The sequence below is a fragment of the Macaca nemestrina genome, chromosome 17 (genome assembly GCF_043159975.1).
Source record: "Macaca nemestrina isolate mMacNem1 chromosome 17, mMacNem.hap1, whole genome shotgun sequence".
NCBI classification, from domain to species: Eukaryota; Metazoa; Chordata; class Mammalia; order Primates; family Cercopithecidae; genus Macaca; species Macaca nemestrina.
The window spans coordinates 63,861,501-63,881,996 of record NC_092141.1 but is presented as its reverse complement, the minus strand read 5'-3'; the positions used below and the strand labels follow the sequence as shown (position 1 = coordinate 63,881,996).

The 20,496-nt window shown below is 44.7% G+C and overlaps 1 protein-coding gene across 2 annotated transcripts; it reads right to left on the bottom strand.

The window, feature by feature from the left end:
* Positions 1-3,583: 3,583 nt before the first annotated feature.
* LOC105472420 (cell division cycle 6) lies at positions 3,584-19,671 on the bottom strand. Of its 2 annotated transcripts, none has more exons than XM_071083107.1 (12): positions 19,357-19,671; positions 17,832-18,022; positions 16,116-16,397; positions 15,788-15,987; positions 14,441-14,616; positions 14,016-14,122; positions 13,569-13,708; positions 12,322-12,422; positions 10,998-11,062; positions 5,463-5,662; positions 4,886-5,026; positions 3,584-4,580 (listed from the first exon to the last, which is right to left on the bottom strand). In XM_071083107.1, the coding sequence occupies exons 2-12, from the start codon at positions 18,007-18,009 to the stop codon at positions 4,491-4,493; spliced, it is 1,680 nt and encodes a 559-aa protein (XP_070939208.1). In that variant the 5' UTR covers positions 18,010-18,022; positions 19,357-19,671; the 3' UTR covers positions 3,584-4,490. The 2 variants fall into 2 exon arrangements, with proteins under 2 accessions (XP_070939208.1, XP_070939209.1); XM_071083108.1 differs by having other exon boundaries at positions 19,368-19,671.
* Between the last annotated feature and the right edge of the window lie 825 nt (positions 19,672-20,496).

The window sequence follows — 20,496 nt, the reverse complement described above, 5'->3', positions numbered from 1 at the left end:
GCTACTCGGGAGGCTGAGGCAGGAGAATGGCGGGAACCCGGGAGGCGGAGCTTGCAGTGAGCCGAGATCGCGCCACTGCACTCCAGCCTGGGCAACAGCGTGAGACTCCGTCTCAAAAAAAAAAAAAAAAAAAAAAAAAAGAACTGTTCTCAACATGGAGGAAAAGGCAGCATCTTATTTGGTTAATTTATCTGTTCAGCAACTATTGAGTACCTACCAGGTATTAGGCACTACGCTAATTGCTAGGGACAGATACAAATGTAAATAAAATTTCAATCTTGGCTCTCTTTTGTTCTCCCTCAGCAGTCAAGGTTAACACCTCTCAAGATATTTAAAAAATATATAACCAGCCAGGCATGGTGGCTCAAGCCTGTAATCCCAGCACTTTGGGAGGCCGAGGCGGGCGGATCACGAGGTCAGGAGATCGAGATCATCCTGGTTAACACAGTGAAGCCCCGTCTCTACTAAAAATACAGAAAAAATTAGCCGGGCATGGTGGTGGGCACCTGTAGTCCCAGCTACTCAGGAGGCTGAGGCAGGAGAATGGCGTGAACCTGGGAGGTGGAGCTTTCAGTGAGCAGAGATCGCGCCACTGCTCCAGCCTGGGTGACAGAGCGAGACTCAGTCTTACCAAAAAAAAAAAAAAAAAAAAAAAAAAAAATATATATATATATATATATATATATATATATAAATAAAACCGAAGTCACAAAGTCACATCTTATTCCCAACTTCTCATTCTTATTGGTGTATCTGCTTTCTGTCTTTTACTTTTAGAGACAGGGTCTCACTCTGTCACCCAGGCTGTAATGCAGTGGTGTGATCACAGCCCATGCCGAGTTGAACTCCTGGGCTCAAAGCATCCTCCCACCTCAGCTTCCCGAGTAGCTAGGACTACAGGTGCATGCCACCATGCCCAGCTAATTTTTTTTTTGGTAGAGAAGGGTAAGGGGGGGGTCTCACTATGTGGCCCAAGCTGGTCTCAAGCTCCTGACTTCAAGTAATCCTCCCGCTGCTGCCTCCTCCCCAAGTGTTGGCATTACAGGCATGAGCCACCACACCTGGCCTGATGTATATTCAAAGGGACACTTAGTAAAGATAGGGAGGAATGCAAACGGGGGGCTCAGAGAGAATAAGGCTCTGCCAACTTTTTGATCCCTGGGTAGATTGGACTTCACACATTATTTTTTGACAGTCTTACTCTGTCACCCAGGCTGGAGTACAGTGGCATGATCTCATCTCACTGCAATCTCCACCTCCCAGGCTCAAGCAATTCTCTTGCCTCAGTCTCCCGAGTAGCTGTGATTATAGGTATGTACCACGGTGCCAGGTGAATTTTTGTACTTCTAGTAAAGACAGGGTTTCGCCATGTTGGCCAGGCTGGTCTTGAACTCCTGACCCTCAAGTGATCCGCCTGCCTTGGCCCCACAAAGTGCTGGGATTACAGGCGTGAGCCACTGCACCCGGCATTTTTTTTTTTTCTGAGACAGTCTCACTCTGTCGCCCAAGCTGGAGTGCAATGGTGCTATCTCGGCTCACTGCAACCTCTGCCTCCCGGGTTGTAGTCATTCTCCTGCCTCAGCCTTCCAGTAGCTGGAATGACAGGAACACGCCACCATGCCTGGCTACTTTATTTTAGTAGAGACAGGGTTTCGCCATGTTGGCCAGATTCGTCTCAAACTCCTGACCTTAGATGATCCACCTGCCTCGGCCTCCCAAAGTACTGGGATTACAGGCGTGAGCCACCACGCCCAGCCTGGACCTCACACATTCTTGCAGAGTTAGCTAGCCACAAGCAAGTCTCCATTGAGCCAGAAATGTCTGTGGCAGCTCTGGGGTTGAAATACACACCAATTTATTTTGTCTATGCTCTTTCCATGGCAATATCCAATACTCTATGGAAGCTTAATCAGCTTCCTTGGGGTGGGGGTGAGAGATAAACCAGGATATAGACAGACACTTCATCACCTTCAAAAGGAAGAATGTAGGTCAGCATCTTTGCCACTGCTCTAAGTGAAGCAGCCTATAATCGTGGCAAAAACTGCTAACCACAAGCCCATCCCATCCCATCCCACTAAAACTCCTACCACCTTCCTGTAGCTCTCAGCTTCAGTGAGAAAAGCCAGCAAGGAAAGGGCTTTCTTCCTCAGCAGTCTGAATTACACTTAAGACTTTACTGACAAACATATATCAGTTTTTGCTCCCACAAGGGCAGCGGAAGCCAAGCAGGGACACTAAGTCTGCTTCACGCATCATTGACAGAACCAACCCTGTTCCAATTGCTAAAGTCTTAAGAGCAGCAATGACCTAGAAATTGACAATGAGGGGAGAAGTAAAGAAAAGGAAACTAACAAATCAGTAGACAGAAAACCCTATTTCCAAAACCAGGGGAAAGAGAAAGGAGATAGAGGGGAAACAAATTTGGCCCCTTCAAATCTACCAATGTGATTTTGGCTGGAAGCCAGGGAGGATACATAGCAGCCCCACTGCGAGTCAAGCCATGTTCCTGACTCAAGCCCTACAGTTAAGACGAAGGCGCCAAGCCTCAAACACAACGAGGTGGGGAGGCTGCTCCTTATTGGGCAGGATCCTATTGTGGACACAGAACAGACAGCAGCTGCCCACAGTGTGGAAACAAACTGTAAAGCAGTCACGTCTCTTAAGGCTGCAGCATCCAATAAAATGTAATTTAAATCAAGCTTCGCATCTGTTCTCAATCCCATTCAGTCTCTGCTCTCCATCAGTCTTTGGACAATCTTTGCAATTATGCCTGTTAACCCTTATACTCCCAGACACTTTCCAACCTTCTAGGTATAGAACTGTGTTTCCATGTTCAAACTGCCTTCAGAGGGAATGAATGCTCTAGTAAAGGAGTGTGAGAACAACATTCAGGCTTATGCCTACAGACTATCTTATGCTACACACACCAGTGGGTAGTGTTCATTTCAGAGGGCTCTCTCTGCTTTCCCTGCCTCTATCCCATACCACCTGTTGTAGTTCAGATCACATTACAAGGATACAGTGGTCAGGATGAATGAAACAGTGGCCAACATATCATTTGTACACATATCAAGTTCCCAAATGGAAGGCCATGTCAGAAAGGTAGAGGCGGCAGCAGGAGAGCTCTGGGAAAAGCAGACTTGGTCACTGGCTCTCAGATCATTCGTATCACACATGGTTTACACTTCAAGCATTTGCTTGAGTTATAAAAGTACAGCAATCTCCCAAACAAATCAAACTAGAACTTCCCCCTTTCCCTCAAAACTACCTCAGCCTCAAGCATCCCCTTTCAAAGCAGTCAATGTTATAATGGTGCCCTCTGGTGTCTCAGTCACAAATTGCCATTTAATGCCACCAAACCAAACCCAGAAGACTCTTGATTAACCAACCATATGGACTAATTTATCTAATAAGACTGGAAAAATGTGTTTAGATGAAAACCCAACCCCAAAGTAAGCATCTTGAAATAAGTGGCTTCATCCAAGGGCAGCGAAGACTGTGGGACAATCTAGGAAGGAATTTTCACATTGACTTCTGAAAGCTTGAGCTCTCTTGAAATCTGATTGCTTAAAAAGACAAAGAATGCAACTCGAAAATAAATATATTCACAATCTGTAGAGTTACAGTCTCCTTATGACCCCAACGCCCTTGGGAGTGCCCAAGAAACTCAACGAGTCTTTAAAATGCCATAATGTCATAGTATCTGCACCATGAACATAGTATACTCCAAAAAGAAAGAAATTCTTTAACCAGTGTCCTACAAATCTCCATGTGGACTTGCTTGCATTTTTCTGGATCATTTTCATTCTTCTTACCCTAACCTCAAAGTTCTTAACAAAATACACTCATGGCTGGGCGTGGTGGCTCATGCCTGTAATCCCAGCACTTTGGAAGGCCAAGGTGGGTGGATCACTTGAGGGTCAGGAGTTCAAGACCAGCCTGGCCAACATGGTAAAACCCTGTCTCTACTAAAAATACAAAAATTAGCTGGGCACAGTGGTGGGCACCTGTAATCCCAGCTATTTGGGAGGCTGAGGCAAGAGAATCGCTTCAACCTGGGAAGCGGATGCTGCAGTGAGCAGAGAACACGCCAATGCACTCTAGCCTGGGCAACAGGGTGAGATGCGGCCTCAAAAACAAAAAACAAACAAAAAAATACCCACTCATGTTTGAGCAAACAAAGAGGTAAATATACACACATTCCACTACACAGATCTGTACACTTGCAAGCACATTGACTAGAGATACACAAGTGGTAGAAGTAGTGAATGTAATTAAAAAGGGTCTACCTGGTCACTTTTATGGGTAAAAATAGTAAGACCCAAAGATATTATTCTGTGCTAATATTAAAGAATCTATAGATTAAAATTCATTGGCTTCAAGTAAAAAAGGTCATATTTGTTTTCAGGCCCGAATGTGTAAAGCACTAAAATGAAGACTGTAGCTCTCTAAATGCCAGCTGAATACTTTCAGGTGGGGTGTAGAAGAATTTAAGGCAATCCAGTAGCTAAGATATTTCCAATTAAAGTTTTATCTTTCAGAGCATGCTCTATTTCCTTCTCTTCAATCTTGAAAAACACCTGTAAAGAAAAGAAAAGGATTTTTTTCACACTGGAGAACTCATAAAAGCAAAGTTGTCAGTACACAAACTTATACCATATTAAACTTTTCTCACAAAAGACAAAAGTCTCTACTACTTTTTTTTTCCAATGGCCTGAAAAAATATTCATATCACACTCCCATCTTTATACACCTTAAACCTTACCTAACAAAAATCGACTTGTTTAACTAATTGTGGTCATCTTGTTTAACAATAAACCTTTACTTTAGCATCACTCTACAAAATAGAACAATTAAAAACACTGTCATAAAAAAGCAGTTGTACCTTTGTCAAACGGGTTTCCTTGTTTCTCTTTAATCCTAAAATGCCCCTGGCTTCCAAGAGCCCTGAAAGTGACAAACACTCTGACTGGTCCACAGCTGCCACCTGCTGTTTGCGACAGACTTTACTGTAGGCTTCATATAACTGGTAGGAAACAAGGGAGAACAAATGCTGCTTAAAAGTCACATTGCTTATAGCCTTTAATCATTTAAGAAACCTGAGTCTAGGTTTGCAAAAACTTATCTGAATACCCTATTTCTTCCTCTTTTCAATAAAATCCTTGAACAGGCTTCTGTAGATATTCCCGAAAACCTATACAGTAATGTAGGAAAGGGGCTTTATGTATTTCATAGAGAGATGCAGAAATGAAGGGGAGTATGGGGAAAAGATTAATGGTAAACTCTCAACCACAACCCAAGGGAAATAGGTGCCTTTTATAGAGTACCAGTATTAATTCTTACTGTTAAAATCCATTTTAAATTCATATCAGCTGAAATATCATAGGCCTTTTGGAAAATACCTGCTCTGCAAAGCAGATTCTGATCTCTACCTCCGCTCTGTCTGCTCCATCCCAACTTACCTTCCCCAGAGTGACCTCTTTGATTTTCAACTGCCTGATCAAGAGCATCAAAGAGCAGACCAAGATCTTCTGCTGAAGAGGGAAGGAATCTTGTGCTCCTTGGCTCAAGGTCATCCTATTACCATCAACTTCTGACATGACTTGGGATATGTGAATAAGACCAACCCTTTTGGGAATCAGAGGCTCAGAAGGTGATTTACCTATAAAGTAAATAAGTCAAGCTTAATTCGTTTTCTAAAATATTGTGTGTGTGTATATGATGAGACGGATGATACTAAGTTTGAGCTAAAGGAAATTCAAGTACGGTCACATGGTGGCAAAGCAGAGGTTCTCTCTAACCAGAGGCCAAAGGATGAGAGATAACGCTATTCTCTTAAAGATGTCAAAATAATGTGGGATGACTTGAAAAGTAGGGTTACCCTTTCTCTGGGCCAAATAGTGAGCTATTTTGTCTTATGGAATGTAATTTAATGTCAGAGGGACAAAACCCACCTCATGAAAGGACCAGAGAACTATTTTCTTTTTTTTTTTTGGCGGGGGGGGGGCGGGGGCGGGGACAGGATCTCTGTCGCTCAGGCTGGAGTGCAGTGGCACTAGCATGGCTCACTGCAGCCTTGGCTTCCTGGGCTCAAGTGATCCTCCCGTCTCAGCCTCCTGTGTAGCTAGGATTACAGGTGCATGCCACCATGCCAGGCTAGTTCCTAGTATCTCAGAGGTACAGAATAACAGAACCTTGAAGCAAATATGGTGACTCTGCTTGGTAATTAAGAAAGGAAAGAAAAAAAAAGGCTGGGTGCAGTGGCTCATGCCTGTAATCCCGGCACTTTGGGAGACCAAGGTGGGCAGATCACCTGAGGTCAGGAGTTTGAGACCAGCCTGCCCAACACAGTGAAACCCCGTCTCTACTAAAAACACAAAAAATTAGCTGGGTGTGGTGGCGGGTGCCTATAATCCCAGCTACTTGAGAGGCTGAGGCAGAAGAATCACTTAAACCCGGGAGGCAGAGGTTGCAGTGAGCCGAGATCGTGCCACTGCACTCCAGCCTGGGCGCGAGAGTGAAACTCCGTCTTGGAAAAAAAAAAAAAAAAAAGGCCGGGCGCGGTGGCTCAAGCCTATAATCCCAGCACTTTGGGAGGCCGAGACGGGTGGATCACGAGGTCAGGAGATCGAGACCATCCTGGCTAACACGGTGAAACCCCGTCTCTACTAAAAAAAATACAAAAAACTAGCTGGGCCTGATGGCGGGCGCCTGTAGTTCCAGCTACTCGGGAGGCTGAGGCAGGAGAATGGCGTAAACCCAGGAGGCGGAGCTTGCAGTGAGCTGAGATCCAGCCACTGCACTCCAGCCTGGGCAACAGAGCCAGACTCCGTCTCAAAAAAAAGGAAAAAAAAAAGTTGGAAAATTCCCTAATATTTTGGATCAAATGAGCGGCTAAATGTGGCGAGTGAAGTCACTGCCATATCAGTCCTTCAGAGGGCTTCCCCAAATGACCTTTGAGGTTTGGTTCACTTGCCCAAGCTGATCAGCAGTAGAGCAACACTTGAGAAAATGTCACTAGATATGCTAGCAGATAGCACCATCTTTTTTTTTTTGGTATTTTTTGTAGAGATGGGGTTTCATCATGTTGCCCTGGCTGGTCTTGAACTCCTTAGCTCAAGCAATCTGCCCTCCTCCACCTCCCAAAGCGCTGAGATTATGGGCGTGAGCCACCATGCCTGGTCAGATATCATCATCTTAATAAAAGCCAGGGGTTGGGAAATTGCCAATAAGCTGCATAAGACTATATCCTTAGCAAACTACTGCAGGAACAGAAAACCACATACCACATGTTCTCACTTCTAAGTGGGAGCTAAATGATGAGAACACATAGACACACAGAGGGGACAACACACACTGGGGCCTATAGGAGGGTGGAGGGAGAGGATCAGGAAAAATAACTAATGGCTTGAGCTCAGGAATTCATGACCAGCCTGGGCAACAAGGTGAAACCCCATCTCTACTAAAAATACAAAAAAACAGCGGGGTGTGGTGGTGTGTGCCTGTGGTCCCAGCTACTCAGGAGGCTGGGGTGGCAGGATGGCTTGAGCCTGGGAGGAGGAGGTTGCAGTGAGCCAAGATCACGCCACTGTACTCCAGCCTGGGTGACAGAGCAAGACCCTGTCTCAAAAAAAAAAAAAAAAAGACTATGGCCTCATCGTTTGGAGATGCATGAATTTCAAGACAGAGAAACGTGCTCTGTAACAACCTTTGCCTGAAGTTACTTCCTGAAATCACTTGCAGTTGTCCCACAACAATTTACTTCTATAATATTATATTACCACAAAGGGATGCTGCAGAGGACTAATGGAGAAACCGGATATCACAGATCAAGTAAAAGAATCTTAAAACTGAAAGGAATTTAGAAGTCTATTTTTACTCCCTACCCAATGGCTGAGTCCTCTCTAAAACAATCTCAACAAGTGGCATCTATCCAGCTTTTGTCTGAATATCTTCAATGCTGGAGAACCCACTATGTTTCAAGGAAGCCCAGTTAGTTCTAGTTATTAGAAATTTTCTTCTTATATTTAGTTGAAGTCATTCTCCCTGTAGCTTTCTGGAGCCATTAAAAGCCAATCTCAACCTGGTATGGTGGCTCATGCCTGTAATTCCAAAGCTGTGGTAGGCTGAGGCAGGAGAATCACTTCATCCCAGGAGTTTGAGACCAGCCCGGGCAACATAAGGAGACTCCTCCACCCATTGACTCTACAAAAATTTTAAAATTAGCAGTAGCTGGAGCTGGGGAGGCTGAGGTGAGAGGGCTGCTTGGGCCTGGGAGGCTGCAGCTGCAGTGAGCCATGATCGCACCAGCCATAATTGCACACTGGACTCCAGCCTGGGAGACAGAGCAAGATCTTGTCTCACACAAAAAGAAAAAAGAAAAAAAAAAAAAAGAAAGAAAAAGAAAAAAGCCAATCCCACACAAACCCGAAGTCAAAAGATAGAACTTACAACCTCTTTACCTCTTTTAATTATGTTTGTGCTAGTGGTGCTCACAGGGGCCAGTGACAAGCCTAAATGTTACTGGTGGGGAAAAAGGAGGAAAAGAGAATAATCTGAAAAGTTGAAATGGAAGAAGAAATCAGTATCTAAGTCTATACATTGGTGTGTGTGTATATATATATATATATTTTTTTTTTTTTTTTTTGGAGACGGAGTCTTGCTCTGTAGCCCGGGCTGGAGTGCAGTGGCCGGATCTCAGCTCACTGCAAGCTCCGCCTCCCGGGTTTACGCCATTCTCCTGCCTCAGCCTCCAGAGTAGCTGGGACTACAGGCGCCCGCCACCTCGCCCGGCTAGTTTTTTGTATTTTTAGTAGAGACGGGGTTTCACCGTGTTAGCCAGGATGGTCTCGATCTCCTGACCTCGTGATCCGCCCGTCTCGGCCTCCCAAAGTGCTGGGATTACAGGCTTGATCCACCGCGCCCGGCCTACATTGGTATATATTGCCTACTATTAGCCTAAGCACTATTTTTGGCCACTTCTGAAATATTTTTATTTCAGCAAATTGATGAAAAAAAGAAAGAATTTCATGCAGAACTATAATGCCAGAAACAATTTTACTAACTCCCAGCCAGTGTAGGAGTGAAAAAGAAACAATCAAATCTTACTATTCTGTTTATAAAGACTAACACTGGATATCAAATACTGTAAGATATGTAGTTCATGGCCATTTTACATTTGCCACAACCGAAACAACAGGGCTGAGGGAATGGAAAATTAGTTTTGTCATTTGTGATAGCGTGTAGCTTACTGTAGCAGTATGATATTTTTACCTCTACCCTCTAGACTTCTTTAAAAGCTTGAGATATCTATCCCAAGTTGAACTTATAATTTTCTTCTTATTATTCTTTTGAGACAGAGTCTCACTTTGTTGCCCAGGCTGGCAGTGCAGTGGCACGATCTCAGCTCACTGCAACCACTGCCTTTCCAGCTCAAGTGATTCTCCTGCCTCACCATCCCAAGTAGCTAGGACTATAGGCACACGCCATGCTTGTCTAATTTTTTTTTTTTAACTTTAAGTTCTGGGATACATGTGCAGAATGTGCAGGTTTGTTACATAGGTATACATGTGCCATGATGGCCTGCTGCACTCATCAACCCCTCATCTAGGTTTTAAGTCCCGCATGCTCTCCCTCCCTTTGGCCCTCACCCCTGACAGGCTCCGGCATGTGATGTTCCCCTCCCTGCATCCATGTGTTCTCATTGTTCAACTCCCACTTATGAGTGAGAACATGTGGTATTTGGTTTTCTGTTCCTGTGTTACTCTGCTGAAGAATGATGGTTTCCAGCTTCATCCATGTCCCTAAAAAGGATATGAACTCATATTTCTAATGGCTGCAAAATTTTTAAAATTTTGTTGTAGAAACAAGGTCTCACTATATTGCCCAGGCTGGTCTCACAATCCTGGGCTCAAGCGATCCTCCCGCCTTGGCCTCCCAAAGTGCTGGGATTACAGGTGTGAACCACCACACCTAGCCTCACAATTCTCTCTTTTTTTTTTTTTTTTTGAGACGGAGTCTCGCTCTGTCGCCCAAGCTGGAGTGCAGTGGCCGGATCTCAGCTCACCGCAAGCTCCGCCTCCCGGGTTTACGCCATTCTCCTGCCTCAGCCTCTCGGGTAGCTGGGACTATAGGCGCCCGCCACCTCACCGGGCTAGTTTTTTGTATTTTTTAAGTAAAGACGGGGTTTCACCGTATTAGCCAGGATGGTCTCGATCTCCTGACCTCATGATCCGCCCGTCTCGGCCTCCCAAAGTGCTGGGATTACAGGCTTAAGCCACCGCGCCGGGCCTCTGGCCTCACAATTCTTTTTTTTTTTTTTTTTTTTTGAGACGGAGTCTCGCGCTGTCACCCAGGCTGGAGTGCAGTGGCCGGATCTCAGCTCACTGCAAGCTCCGCCTCCCGGGTTCACGCCATTCTCCTGCCTCCGCCTCCCGAGTAGCTGGGACTACAGGCGTCCGCCACCTCGGCCGGCTAGTTTTTTGTATTTTTTAGTAGAGACGGGGTTTCACCGTGTTAACCAGGATGGTCTCGATCTCCTGACCTCGTGATCCGCCCGTCTCGGCCTCCCAAAGTGCTGGGATTACAGGCTTGAGCCACCGCGCCCGGCCGGCCTCACAATTCTTTTACCCAATTCTCCCTTATTTATCAGGCTTTGCTTTCACCTATATTGAGACCTAAAGTGAACGCAACATAAGCACCTAGAGAGCTGATCCAACCTCATTGTCTACAAGTTTCATTTTTAGAGCTTGGAAAGAAAACTTACTCTGTCCCAGCCATTTACGCAATACCCTGGGAACTCATTTCCAGTAATGCATGAACTATAGTACTGGCAGGCAAGATTGAAATAAAGTAGATAAAACAGACTAAAAACACAGACACACACAAAAATGGGTGATTTTGGATTTAACTATGTTCATTTCATCTTTTTACCTCTTTCCTCAGAAAAGCTAAGCTTCCAGTTACAAAGGAAGACAAGAAGAAGATAAACTACTTACATTCAGACAGTGGTTTGAGAACAGTCTGGCTTTTGACATCTGACTCTACAATTTCAATAGCTCTCCTATAAAAAAAATTTCTAAAATTAATTTAGTGTGAGCCAAACCAAACACCATACCAAACCACCAGCCTCAAAAGCAGGCACATTAATGACTATTGCAAAGTCTTTAAGCAAAGACTGCAACTATGAACAATGGTCATGTAGGCTAACATGGTTTAGCCTATACATATACTATGTCTAACTTTAAAATTATGATGTTTTGTAATTTTAAAGCCCCCAAACAAAACTGGGTTATTTCTCAGATAAGGGGACTTAATTGCTTTGAAATAATTCATGGACGTCAGATTTGAGAAACTTCAATGGTTTCCTCCTAATAGATGCCAAGTAGGTCATCATACATTAAGCCAATGATAACATCTTGGATGAGGAGAAAATGTCATGGGTAGGAGAGAGGATATGTAGTGTGGGTGACTAACTAAAGGGAGCCAGCACCACCCATACACACCAAACCTAAAAGAGATATCTTCAGTTATAAATACATAGGATATGTGTAGGCTAAACCACCCTAGCCTACATGACTATTGCTCATAGTTGCAGTCTTTACCCAAGTAGTTTGCTGATTAGGGGAAACTTTCAAATTCAGGATCATGCAATCTAGCAATAGGAAGAGCTTACTCTCCCACTGCTCTCTCCAAAGTACTTTGCCCACAGGAAGCCATAAGCCAGACCTGGGTCTTCTGCATGGCAATAGGGGGAGGTTGGACCAGCAGGCCAGCACAGCAAGTATCATTTTAATGGACCCAGCGTCCCTACTGGGAAGGAAGAAATTTCATCAGTCAGCACAGAGGCTTTCCCCAGCAGGAGGGGCAGGGGGATGGGAAGGGAGAAAGAGGTCTGGAGTACAACTATGGGGGACCACCAACTGGAGGGAAGAAGGGGTGCTCACAAAAGGAAAGGAAGGAAAAAAGTCTAAAGGCAAAGATGGTTCAGGTCCATAAATAAACCTGCTTGAGACCAGCTAATGGAAAAGTAAACTGGAGTCTTTTTTAATACAAATGTAATTAACCAATCTATAATCACCACAGGGAGTGCCAGCAACATCTCATTTGTTTCTCCCTCTGTAGGTAATGGACTGATAATGTTTCAGACATTAACACGGTGGAAATCCAGAGCTCCCCACTGAGAAACAAGTCCTCCTTTCTGAGCGTAAAAAAGTAGCAGAACAGAGCCTCTTAAGCCACATTCACTTGAGTTACATGAGACAATTAACAGCATTTCTTTTTCTTTTTTTAATAAAAGGAGGCAACAGTGCCATAACTCACCTGCAAACATCTAGTGCTTTGCGAACATCTCCTGAAACAGCAGAGACTTTGCGGGCACAGAATTGAATTGCAGCATTGTCCAGAACCTGATCTCTAGATACCTTAAGACAAGACATAGAATATGACAGTTTGAACTATAAGATTCTCCCTCGGTAATTTATGTCCCAAGCATAAATATTTTCACATTTAACCCTAAACTTGATTGGCAACTCCTTAGGGTCAAAAAGATGCCTTTTCGGCCGGGCGCGGTGGCTCAAGCCTGTAATCCCAGCACTTTGAGAGGCCGAGACGGGCGGATCACGAGTTCAGGAGATCGAGACCATCCTGGCTAACACGGTGAAACCCCGTCTCTACTAAAATACAAAAAAAAAAAATTAGCCGGGCGAGGTGGCGGGCGCCTGTACTCCCAGCTACTCGGGAGGCTGAGGCAGGAGAATGGTGTGAACCCAGGAGGCGGGGCTTGCAGTGAGCTGAGATCCGGCCATTGCACTCCAGCCTGGGCAACAGAGCTAGACTCCGTCTCAAAAAAAAAAAAAAAAAAAAGATGCCTTTTCTTCTCATAAATAATGGAGATATTTGAGAGTTTTCACACATTTAAGCATTTTGTATGGATGTGGTAGAAGTTCATAAATGGAAAAAAAGCAATCAGAACTGAAATTAGCAAAAATAAAATATCTATTTAGTTACTTTCAACAGAAAAAGTTTTTTCATAGGCCCTATTTTTTAAAAGTCATTAAAGAAAGCACTTGAGGCCGGGTACAGTGGCTCACACCTGTAATCCGAGCACTTTGGAGGCCGAGACAGGCATATCACCTGAGGTTAGGAGTTCGAGACCAGCCTGGCCAACATGGTGAAACCCGAGCTCTACTAAAAATATAACAATTAGCTGGGCGTGGTGGCGGGTGCTGTAACCCCAGTTACTCGGGAGGCTGAGGCAGAAGAATTGCTTGAACCCGGGAGGCAGAGGTTGTAGAGAGCCGAGATCATGCCATTGCATTCCAGCCTGGGCTACAAGAGCAAAACTCCATCTCAAAATTCCTCTAACTCCTGATTTTATTTCAACACTGAGACACCCAGTAAATGAATGAAGCAGAAATTCACATAAAAATGTTCTCACTATGGTCCACAGGAACTTCTTGCTCCATTAATAAAGCAATTAAGGCAAAAATATTTTAAAACTATTGTTAAATTTTCCTAGCACAGGTGATCCAAGAAACACATAATTTGGCAAAATAGTTGGCACTGACCTGAGTAAGTCGATCTTGCAAAATAGCGACTATCTGATTTCTGGTATAAGGTGGGAAGTTCAACAGCTGTGGCTTACAGTTTTCTCTAGCTTGAAGCCTAGGCAGAATTCTATCTGTGAGATCCAGGGTATTAGCAATACCTAAGGAGGAGATCAACAACATTGATCATTGGTCACATTATCCTAAAGGGAAAACTAAATCCTCTGAAAGCTAAATAAATTTCCAGTTATAGAATCTAGCATCTTAATGTTGCTTCACAGCTGTCTCCTACCCCATCCCAATTGATAAGATATATCTATTAGGTAAGATGTACCTAGTCATTTAACTTTCTATTTTGACAAGGCAGAAAGCTGGTTTAAGATAAAATAGTTGATAAATAAGCTGAATATATATTAAAAAAAAAAATACTTTAAAACCACCACGTAACATTAACAATTGAGCACTAACCAATCAGCACCAAGCGAGAATTGCTCAGCCATGGCCATTCAAATAGTGTGTACAATACATCCTGGCCTTTGCTGTCCAGTTGATCCATCTCATCCAATACCAACACACTATAAAAAGAGAAACAGTTAGAATCCATATTCACCTTCCTAACCCTCTAATGTTTGGTATAGGCTGTCTTCAGGTCACTTTCCTAAAGCTCAGACCAGTTTAAAGATCATAATCTATCCTATCTCTAGTTACTGTTACAAGGATACTCCACATCATCTACAAGTAATCCAATTTAAAATTAGGTGTATCTTCCTTCTCTTCTTTCCCTTTAAGCTTATGTAACTATCCTTCAGAGAGCAAATATACAAAATGTACTTTTTATGGGCAACAGACCTTGCAGATTTTCACAGAGCAACATGAAGCAGAACAATACTTACATCATGGGGCCCTTGTCTGCAGTCATATGTTTTTCTAATTTCCTCATCATGTCCTTCCCAGCTGGCTTGGATACCTCTTCCTGACAAATCTCCTGAGCAATAGCTGGGAATACAGCCTGGGCACTCCTCAAAGACATGCAATTCAGCATGATAGTTTTAAAGCCTTTCAGTTCCTTCTGGAAAAAAAATGCAAACATGGTAGTTATTTTGGCCTCAGAAAATAAAGATCTGATAGAGCCTAAAATGTCTTTGAAGAGCTAACAGCGCGTAAGGAAGCTCTACTTTCATTTGGAAAGATTTAAACAATGAAATTACAAATGTCTTGTTTTAAAGAAACCTTCAATCTTCGAAACTTCTACTCTTTCTTTTCTTTTCTTTTGGAGACAGAGTCTCACTCTGTTGCCCAGGCTGAAATGCAATGGCACAATCTCAACTTACTGCAACCTCTGCCTCCCAGGTTCAAGTGATTCTCCTGCCTCAGTCTCCCAAGTAGCTGGGATTACAGGGATACACCACCACACCCAGCTAATTTTTGTATTTTTAGTAGAGATGGGGTTTTGCCCTGTTGGCCAGGCTGGTCTTGAACTCCTGACCTCAGGTGATCCACCCGCATCAGCCTCCCAAAGTGTTGGAATTACAGGCGTGAGCCACCACACCAGGCCTACTCTTTCTTAACTCTTTTTTTTCCTTTTTCTTTTGAAATGGAGTCTTGCTGTGTCACCCAGGCTGGAGTACAGTGGTGCAATCTCAGTTCACTGCAACCTCTGCTTCCCAAGTTCAAGTGATCCTCCTGCCTCAGCCTCCCAAGTAGCTGGGATTATAGGCACCTGCCACCATACCCGGCTAATTTTTTTTTTTCTATTATTGGTAGAGACAGGGTTTCACCATGTTGACCAAGGTGGTCTCGAACTCCTGACCTCTGGTGATCCGCCCACCTCGGCCTCCCAAAGTGCTGGGATTACAGGTGTGAGCCACTGTGCCTAGCCCTCTTTCTTAACTCTTAAAAACTAAGTGCTGGCCAGGCACAGTGGCTTACACCTGTAATCCCAGCACTTTGGAGGCTGAAGCAGGCCGAGTGCTTGAGCTCAGGAGTTCAGGACAAGTCTGGGAAACATGGTGAAACCGTCTCTACAAAAAATTAGCTGGGCGTAGTGGTGAGTGCCAGTAGTCCCAGTTATCCAGGAGGTCGAGGTGGGAGGATCACCTGAGCCCAAGAGGTCATGGCTGCAGTGAGCCGAGATCACACCACTGCACTCCAGCTTGGACAAGAGAGTGAGACCCTGTTTCAAAAACAAAACACCCAAATATCATTTACCAAGAGCATCATAATTCAGACTCTCAATGTACCTTGAGGTCTTGCAGAATCCGGCTTAAGCAGGCAGTTTTTCCAGTTCCAGGAGCACCAGAAAGGTAAAGGCTTCCAGCTTTTTTCCCACAGATGTGTTCCCTCAGGAAATTCCTGATGACATCCATCTCCCTTTCCCTGGCGGGCAGCCGATCTGGGACAGCTGTGTTCAGGACCAGCTTTGCTTGCTGGTAGCAAGTGCCTGTGCCAGACATAAAAGGTCAATTAGACACAACAGAAGGTGACTAAGAAGACCCACTGGGTGGTTCATTTGGAGTCATCAGCCTTGGTTACAATGGCTGCACTAACAGTTGCCATGGAAGAACAAACCTTCTTGCTTGAATAGTCTCACACATGCAGATTCTTTCTCCAATATGCATCTCTGCTCAGAATTTGTTGTGATCTCTTGACTTTTTCTAACTGAAGAAAGTATTTTGTTGTGGTCAACTTTGGCTTGTTCTCTTTTGCTAGGAGACTTAATTGTCAGCTGATTGTCAAATACCAGTCTTCGTCCTTTAAGTGTACGTGAGTGAGGGGGACCATTCTCTTTCTTGCCTTGCTTTGGTGGAGAACAAGGAGGTAAATGGGGAGTGTTGCATAGGTTGTCATCACCTGAAACATAATAAAATCAAAATGTAGTCAGTCATAGCATTGGATAGTAAAAGGATGTGCAAGACCTCTGCCTCTCCCAGAAAGAGGTGAATTTCTACCTTAGAACCACCAACATAAAATGCCTTCTCACTTAGCAGCAAATGTTGGCCACCAGATGGCACCACTGATCTTACTACAGTAGTGCCCTTATCCACCGTTCTAGTTACCCTCAGTCTGAAAATACTAAATGGAAAATTCCAGAAATAAACAATTGACAAGTTTTAAATTGCATGCAGTTTAGTACCATGATGAAATCCCACACCATCCTACCAGAGACATGAATCATCCCTTCAGCCAGCATATCCACACTGTATATGCTATCCACCCACTAGTCACTTAGTAGCTGACTTGGTTATCAGATCAAAAACACAGTATACGTAGGGTTTGGTACTATCCTCAATTGCAGGCATCCACTGGGGGTCTTGGAATGTATCCCCCATAGATAAGTGAGGACTACTGCATTTAGTAGAAACCAAATGGGTTTTACCAGGATGAAATTGTAAGGCTGTTTTGAAACAGGTTTTCTCAATGTTGGCACCACTGACATCTTGAACCAAATGATTCTTCATTGTCAAGGAGCTGTCCTGTGCATTGTAATGTTTAGCAGCATCCCTGGCCTCTACCCACTATGCCAGTAGCAACACCCAGCTGTAACAACCAAACATGTCTCCAGAAACAACCAAATCACCCCTCCATTTAAAAACAAATGTTCCAAAACAAGAAAGAATTACCAACCACTGTTCTAAAGGACGGAAAATATCCAGCATGTCACCTTTTTGTTTTAATTTCACAAATATTGAGGTTAAATTTCATAATACCGTGTAACTACAAGGTAACTTAAAACACTGACAGAACTAAGTTCAGCATTAAGGAATTGAAGATCAGACCTATTAAGTAGTTCAGAAAGTGACCTCAGTAAGTGGCTTAACTCTGGAGTTTGGTAAGCACTTAGCAACCATTCTGAAAATAACTAAAATGAAGAGTAGTCTTAGGGTCAGGAGCGGTAGCTCACGCCTGTAATCCCAGCACTTTGGGAGGCCGAGGCAGGTGGATCACCTGAGATCAGGAGGTCAGAGACCAGATTGGCCAACATAGCGAAACCCTGTCTCTACTAAAAAAAAAAAAATTAGCCAGGCGTGGTGGTGGGCGCCTGTAATCCCAGCTACTTGGGAGGCTGAGGCAGGAGAATCGCTTGAACCTAGGAGGCAGAGGTTGCAGGGAGCTGAGATCGCACCATTGCACTCCAGGATGGGAGATGGAGCAAGACTGTCTCAAAAAAAGAAAAAAAAAAAAGTCTTAACTGAACTTAGAAAGCTCCTTCAAAGGACACACATCTTACTGAGAAAAGAAAGGTCACGAGCTGCTAGTGAAAAAGTGATATAATGGATGGTTTACCCAGACGTTTCCTGGGGCTGAGAGGCAGGGCTTTTACACGAGGAGAACAGGTTACAGCTTGAACATTTGTCGGTTCTGGTTTGGCATCACTTGAGTTTTTAGTTTTGTTCAATGCCCGAGACAGCTTCTTTTTTGGAAAACTGATTGTAGCCTGTGCCTGGGATCGGGTTTGAGGCATGATGGCAGCACAGCTAGATTAAAAAAAAATAACAGGACAACTAGTCAATATGTGAAAGTGAAGAGAATAAATAAATTTATACTGATGATTAACACTTATTTCTTAAGTAAATTATGTTATCACAATATTTTAGCATTCAGTTTTGCTTCACATCCAAATCTATGCAAGAACAACTGACATTTGTTGTCTACCTACTACGTGGAAGCCGCTGTTATAAACACTTTAGGTACCAATTCGTTTAACAACTATCTTAAAGAGGTAGGTACTACTATTAGCCTTTATTTTACACATGAGAAAACTGAGATAAACAGTGGCCCAAAGTCACAGAAAAACAGGTATGTAACCCCAGGCATTCTGGCGCCAGAGCCCAAGTTCTTAACCAACTGAGCGATGCAATAAGAAGTTACCTGAAATAGGCCGGGCGTGGTGGCTCACGCCTGTAATCCCAGCACTTTGGGAGGCCGAGGCGGGCGGATCACCTGAGGTCAGGAGTTCAAGACCAGCCTGGCCAACATGGTGAAACCCCGTCTCTAGTAAAAATACAAAAATTACGGCTGGCCGCGGTGGCTCACGCCTGTAATCCCAGCACTTTGGGAGGCCGAGGCGGGTGGATCACGAGGTCAGGAGATCGAGACCATCCTGGCTAACACGGTGAAATCCCTTCTCTACTAAAAATGCAAAAAATTAGCCGGGCGTGGTGGCGGGCGCCTGTAGTCCCAGCTACTCGGGAGGCTGAGGCAGGAGAATGGCGTGAACCCAGGAGGCGGAGCTTGCAGTGAGCCGAGATCGTGCCACTGCACTCCAGCCTGGGCGACAGAGCGAGACTCCGTCTCAAAAAAAAAAATTAGCCGGGCGTGGTGGCGGGCGCCTCTAGTATCAGCTAGCTATTCGAGAGGCTGAGGCAGGAGTATCGCTTGAACCCGGGAGGCGGAGGTTGCAGTCAGTGAGCGGAGATCGCGCCACTGCATTCCAGCCTGGGCGACGAGAGCGAGACCCCGTCTCAAAAAAACAAAACAAAACAAAACAAAACAAAAAAACAGTTACATGAATTGATTTATATAGAACTTCTAATTCCCTCTCTCCAGGAACGCGGGGTGTCTTTATCACCAGTTCAGCCCAGCATCCGCCACATTTAGTCTCTTCTCTCCCAAGTCCTCACACTACAGTTCAGTCTTCCCTCAGTTCTCTCCGCCTCTGCACTCAGTCCTCATTCTAGGCAGCTCTCAACGCACCCCAGAATATTTCCTTCCTACAACTTTCAGCTCCTTCATACCACGCACAACTGCTATAACTACCCTGACGGCACCTGCCCTGACCTCAGACCGCCAGCGAGCTCAGCTCTTTTACCTTCACTTTACCTCGGGCCTCGCCGGAACCCGCAGCCTTCACGCAACTCCGCTGCCTCACAAACCCCAGGCCTCCTCGAGCAATCCTCTCCTTCCCACCTCCTCAGTGCAGGATCCTTCTCACGTCTCTCACACGCAGGCTCAGGGACTCACCACCACAAGCCCCTGAACAAACTGCACACCGGCAGCAGCAAAATACAGCCTCGCTCGCGCCAAATTCGAATGGCCACAGTGTTCCCACCTCCCGCCAAAGCCCGGCCTCGCTTCTGATTGGCTGTAGTCACAGGCGCCGTTCGCCTTGTGCACCGCCTCTTTTTTTGCTTCCAATCCAGTAGAAGAGTTACAGCCAATGAGAGAGCCCCAAGTCTTAGCGTCACTGTGAGGCCATGACCACTGAACGGGTGGGAGGGACTCTACATCCGGGGCCTCGGTGGAAAGACGCGCGATCGCTGCAGGGCGATTCTGGGCAAGACGGGCCGGCCCCGCCGCAAAGCACGGTGGGAGGCGTAGTCTTTGCTGCCGCGCGACTCTACTTCCGCGCTCTTCCTTCGACTGGATGTGTCAAGATGTGGTTCCCCTTCTCACTGCCGAACGCACCCATTTGCATCATCCTGATGGGCTAGATTTTCAGAACTGCTACATGATACCTACCGTTTTGGGTTCTGTGCACCAGGTATGATGCTAGGCACTTTACTTAATTCTCTAATGCTCAACCTCGCAAGGTACAAAGCAAACCTGTATACAAGGTTAGAGGTCACAGCATCTTGGTGACAGCGAAAAGCCTAGGATCCAGATCTACTGATGGCTGAACTAGTGATTTTTTTGGTAAAGTTCTACACACCTATATAAAGAAAAACTATGCTTCATCATAGTATCTCTTGATTCGTGCTTCAAAGATGAGAAACAGCCAAATCTTTGCTTTTATTTCGTTCAACGTAAGAATATTATGTTCTGTGCACATTCTTACCATTAATCCACACATCGTGGGGAGAGAATCATGACCCCTTAATTTTAAAATCTTTTATGGCGAAACACCAGGGTTTCAGGGCCAGGGAAGACAGCTATATAGAAGAGGCAAACTGAGTTTTTAATGAAAAATATAAATTAGCGCAGTAATTTGGAGGCCAGCTTCCAAAGCCAA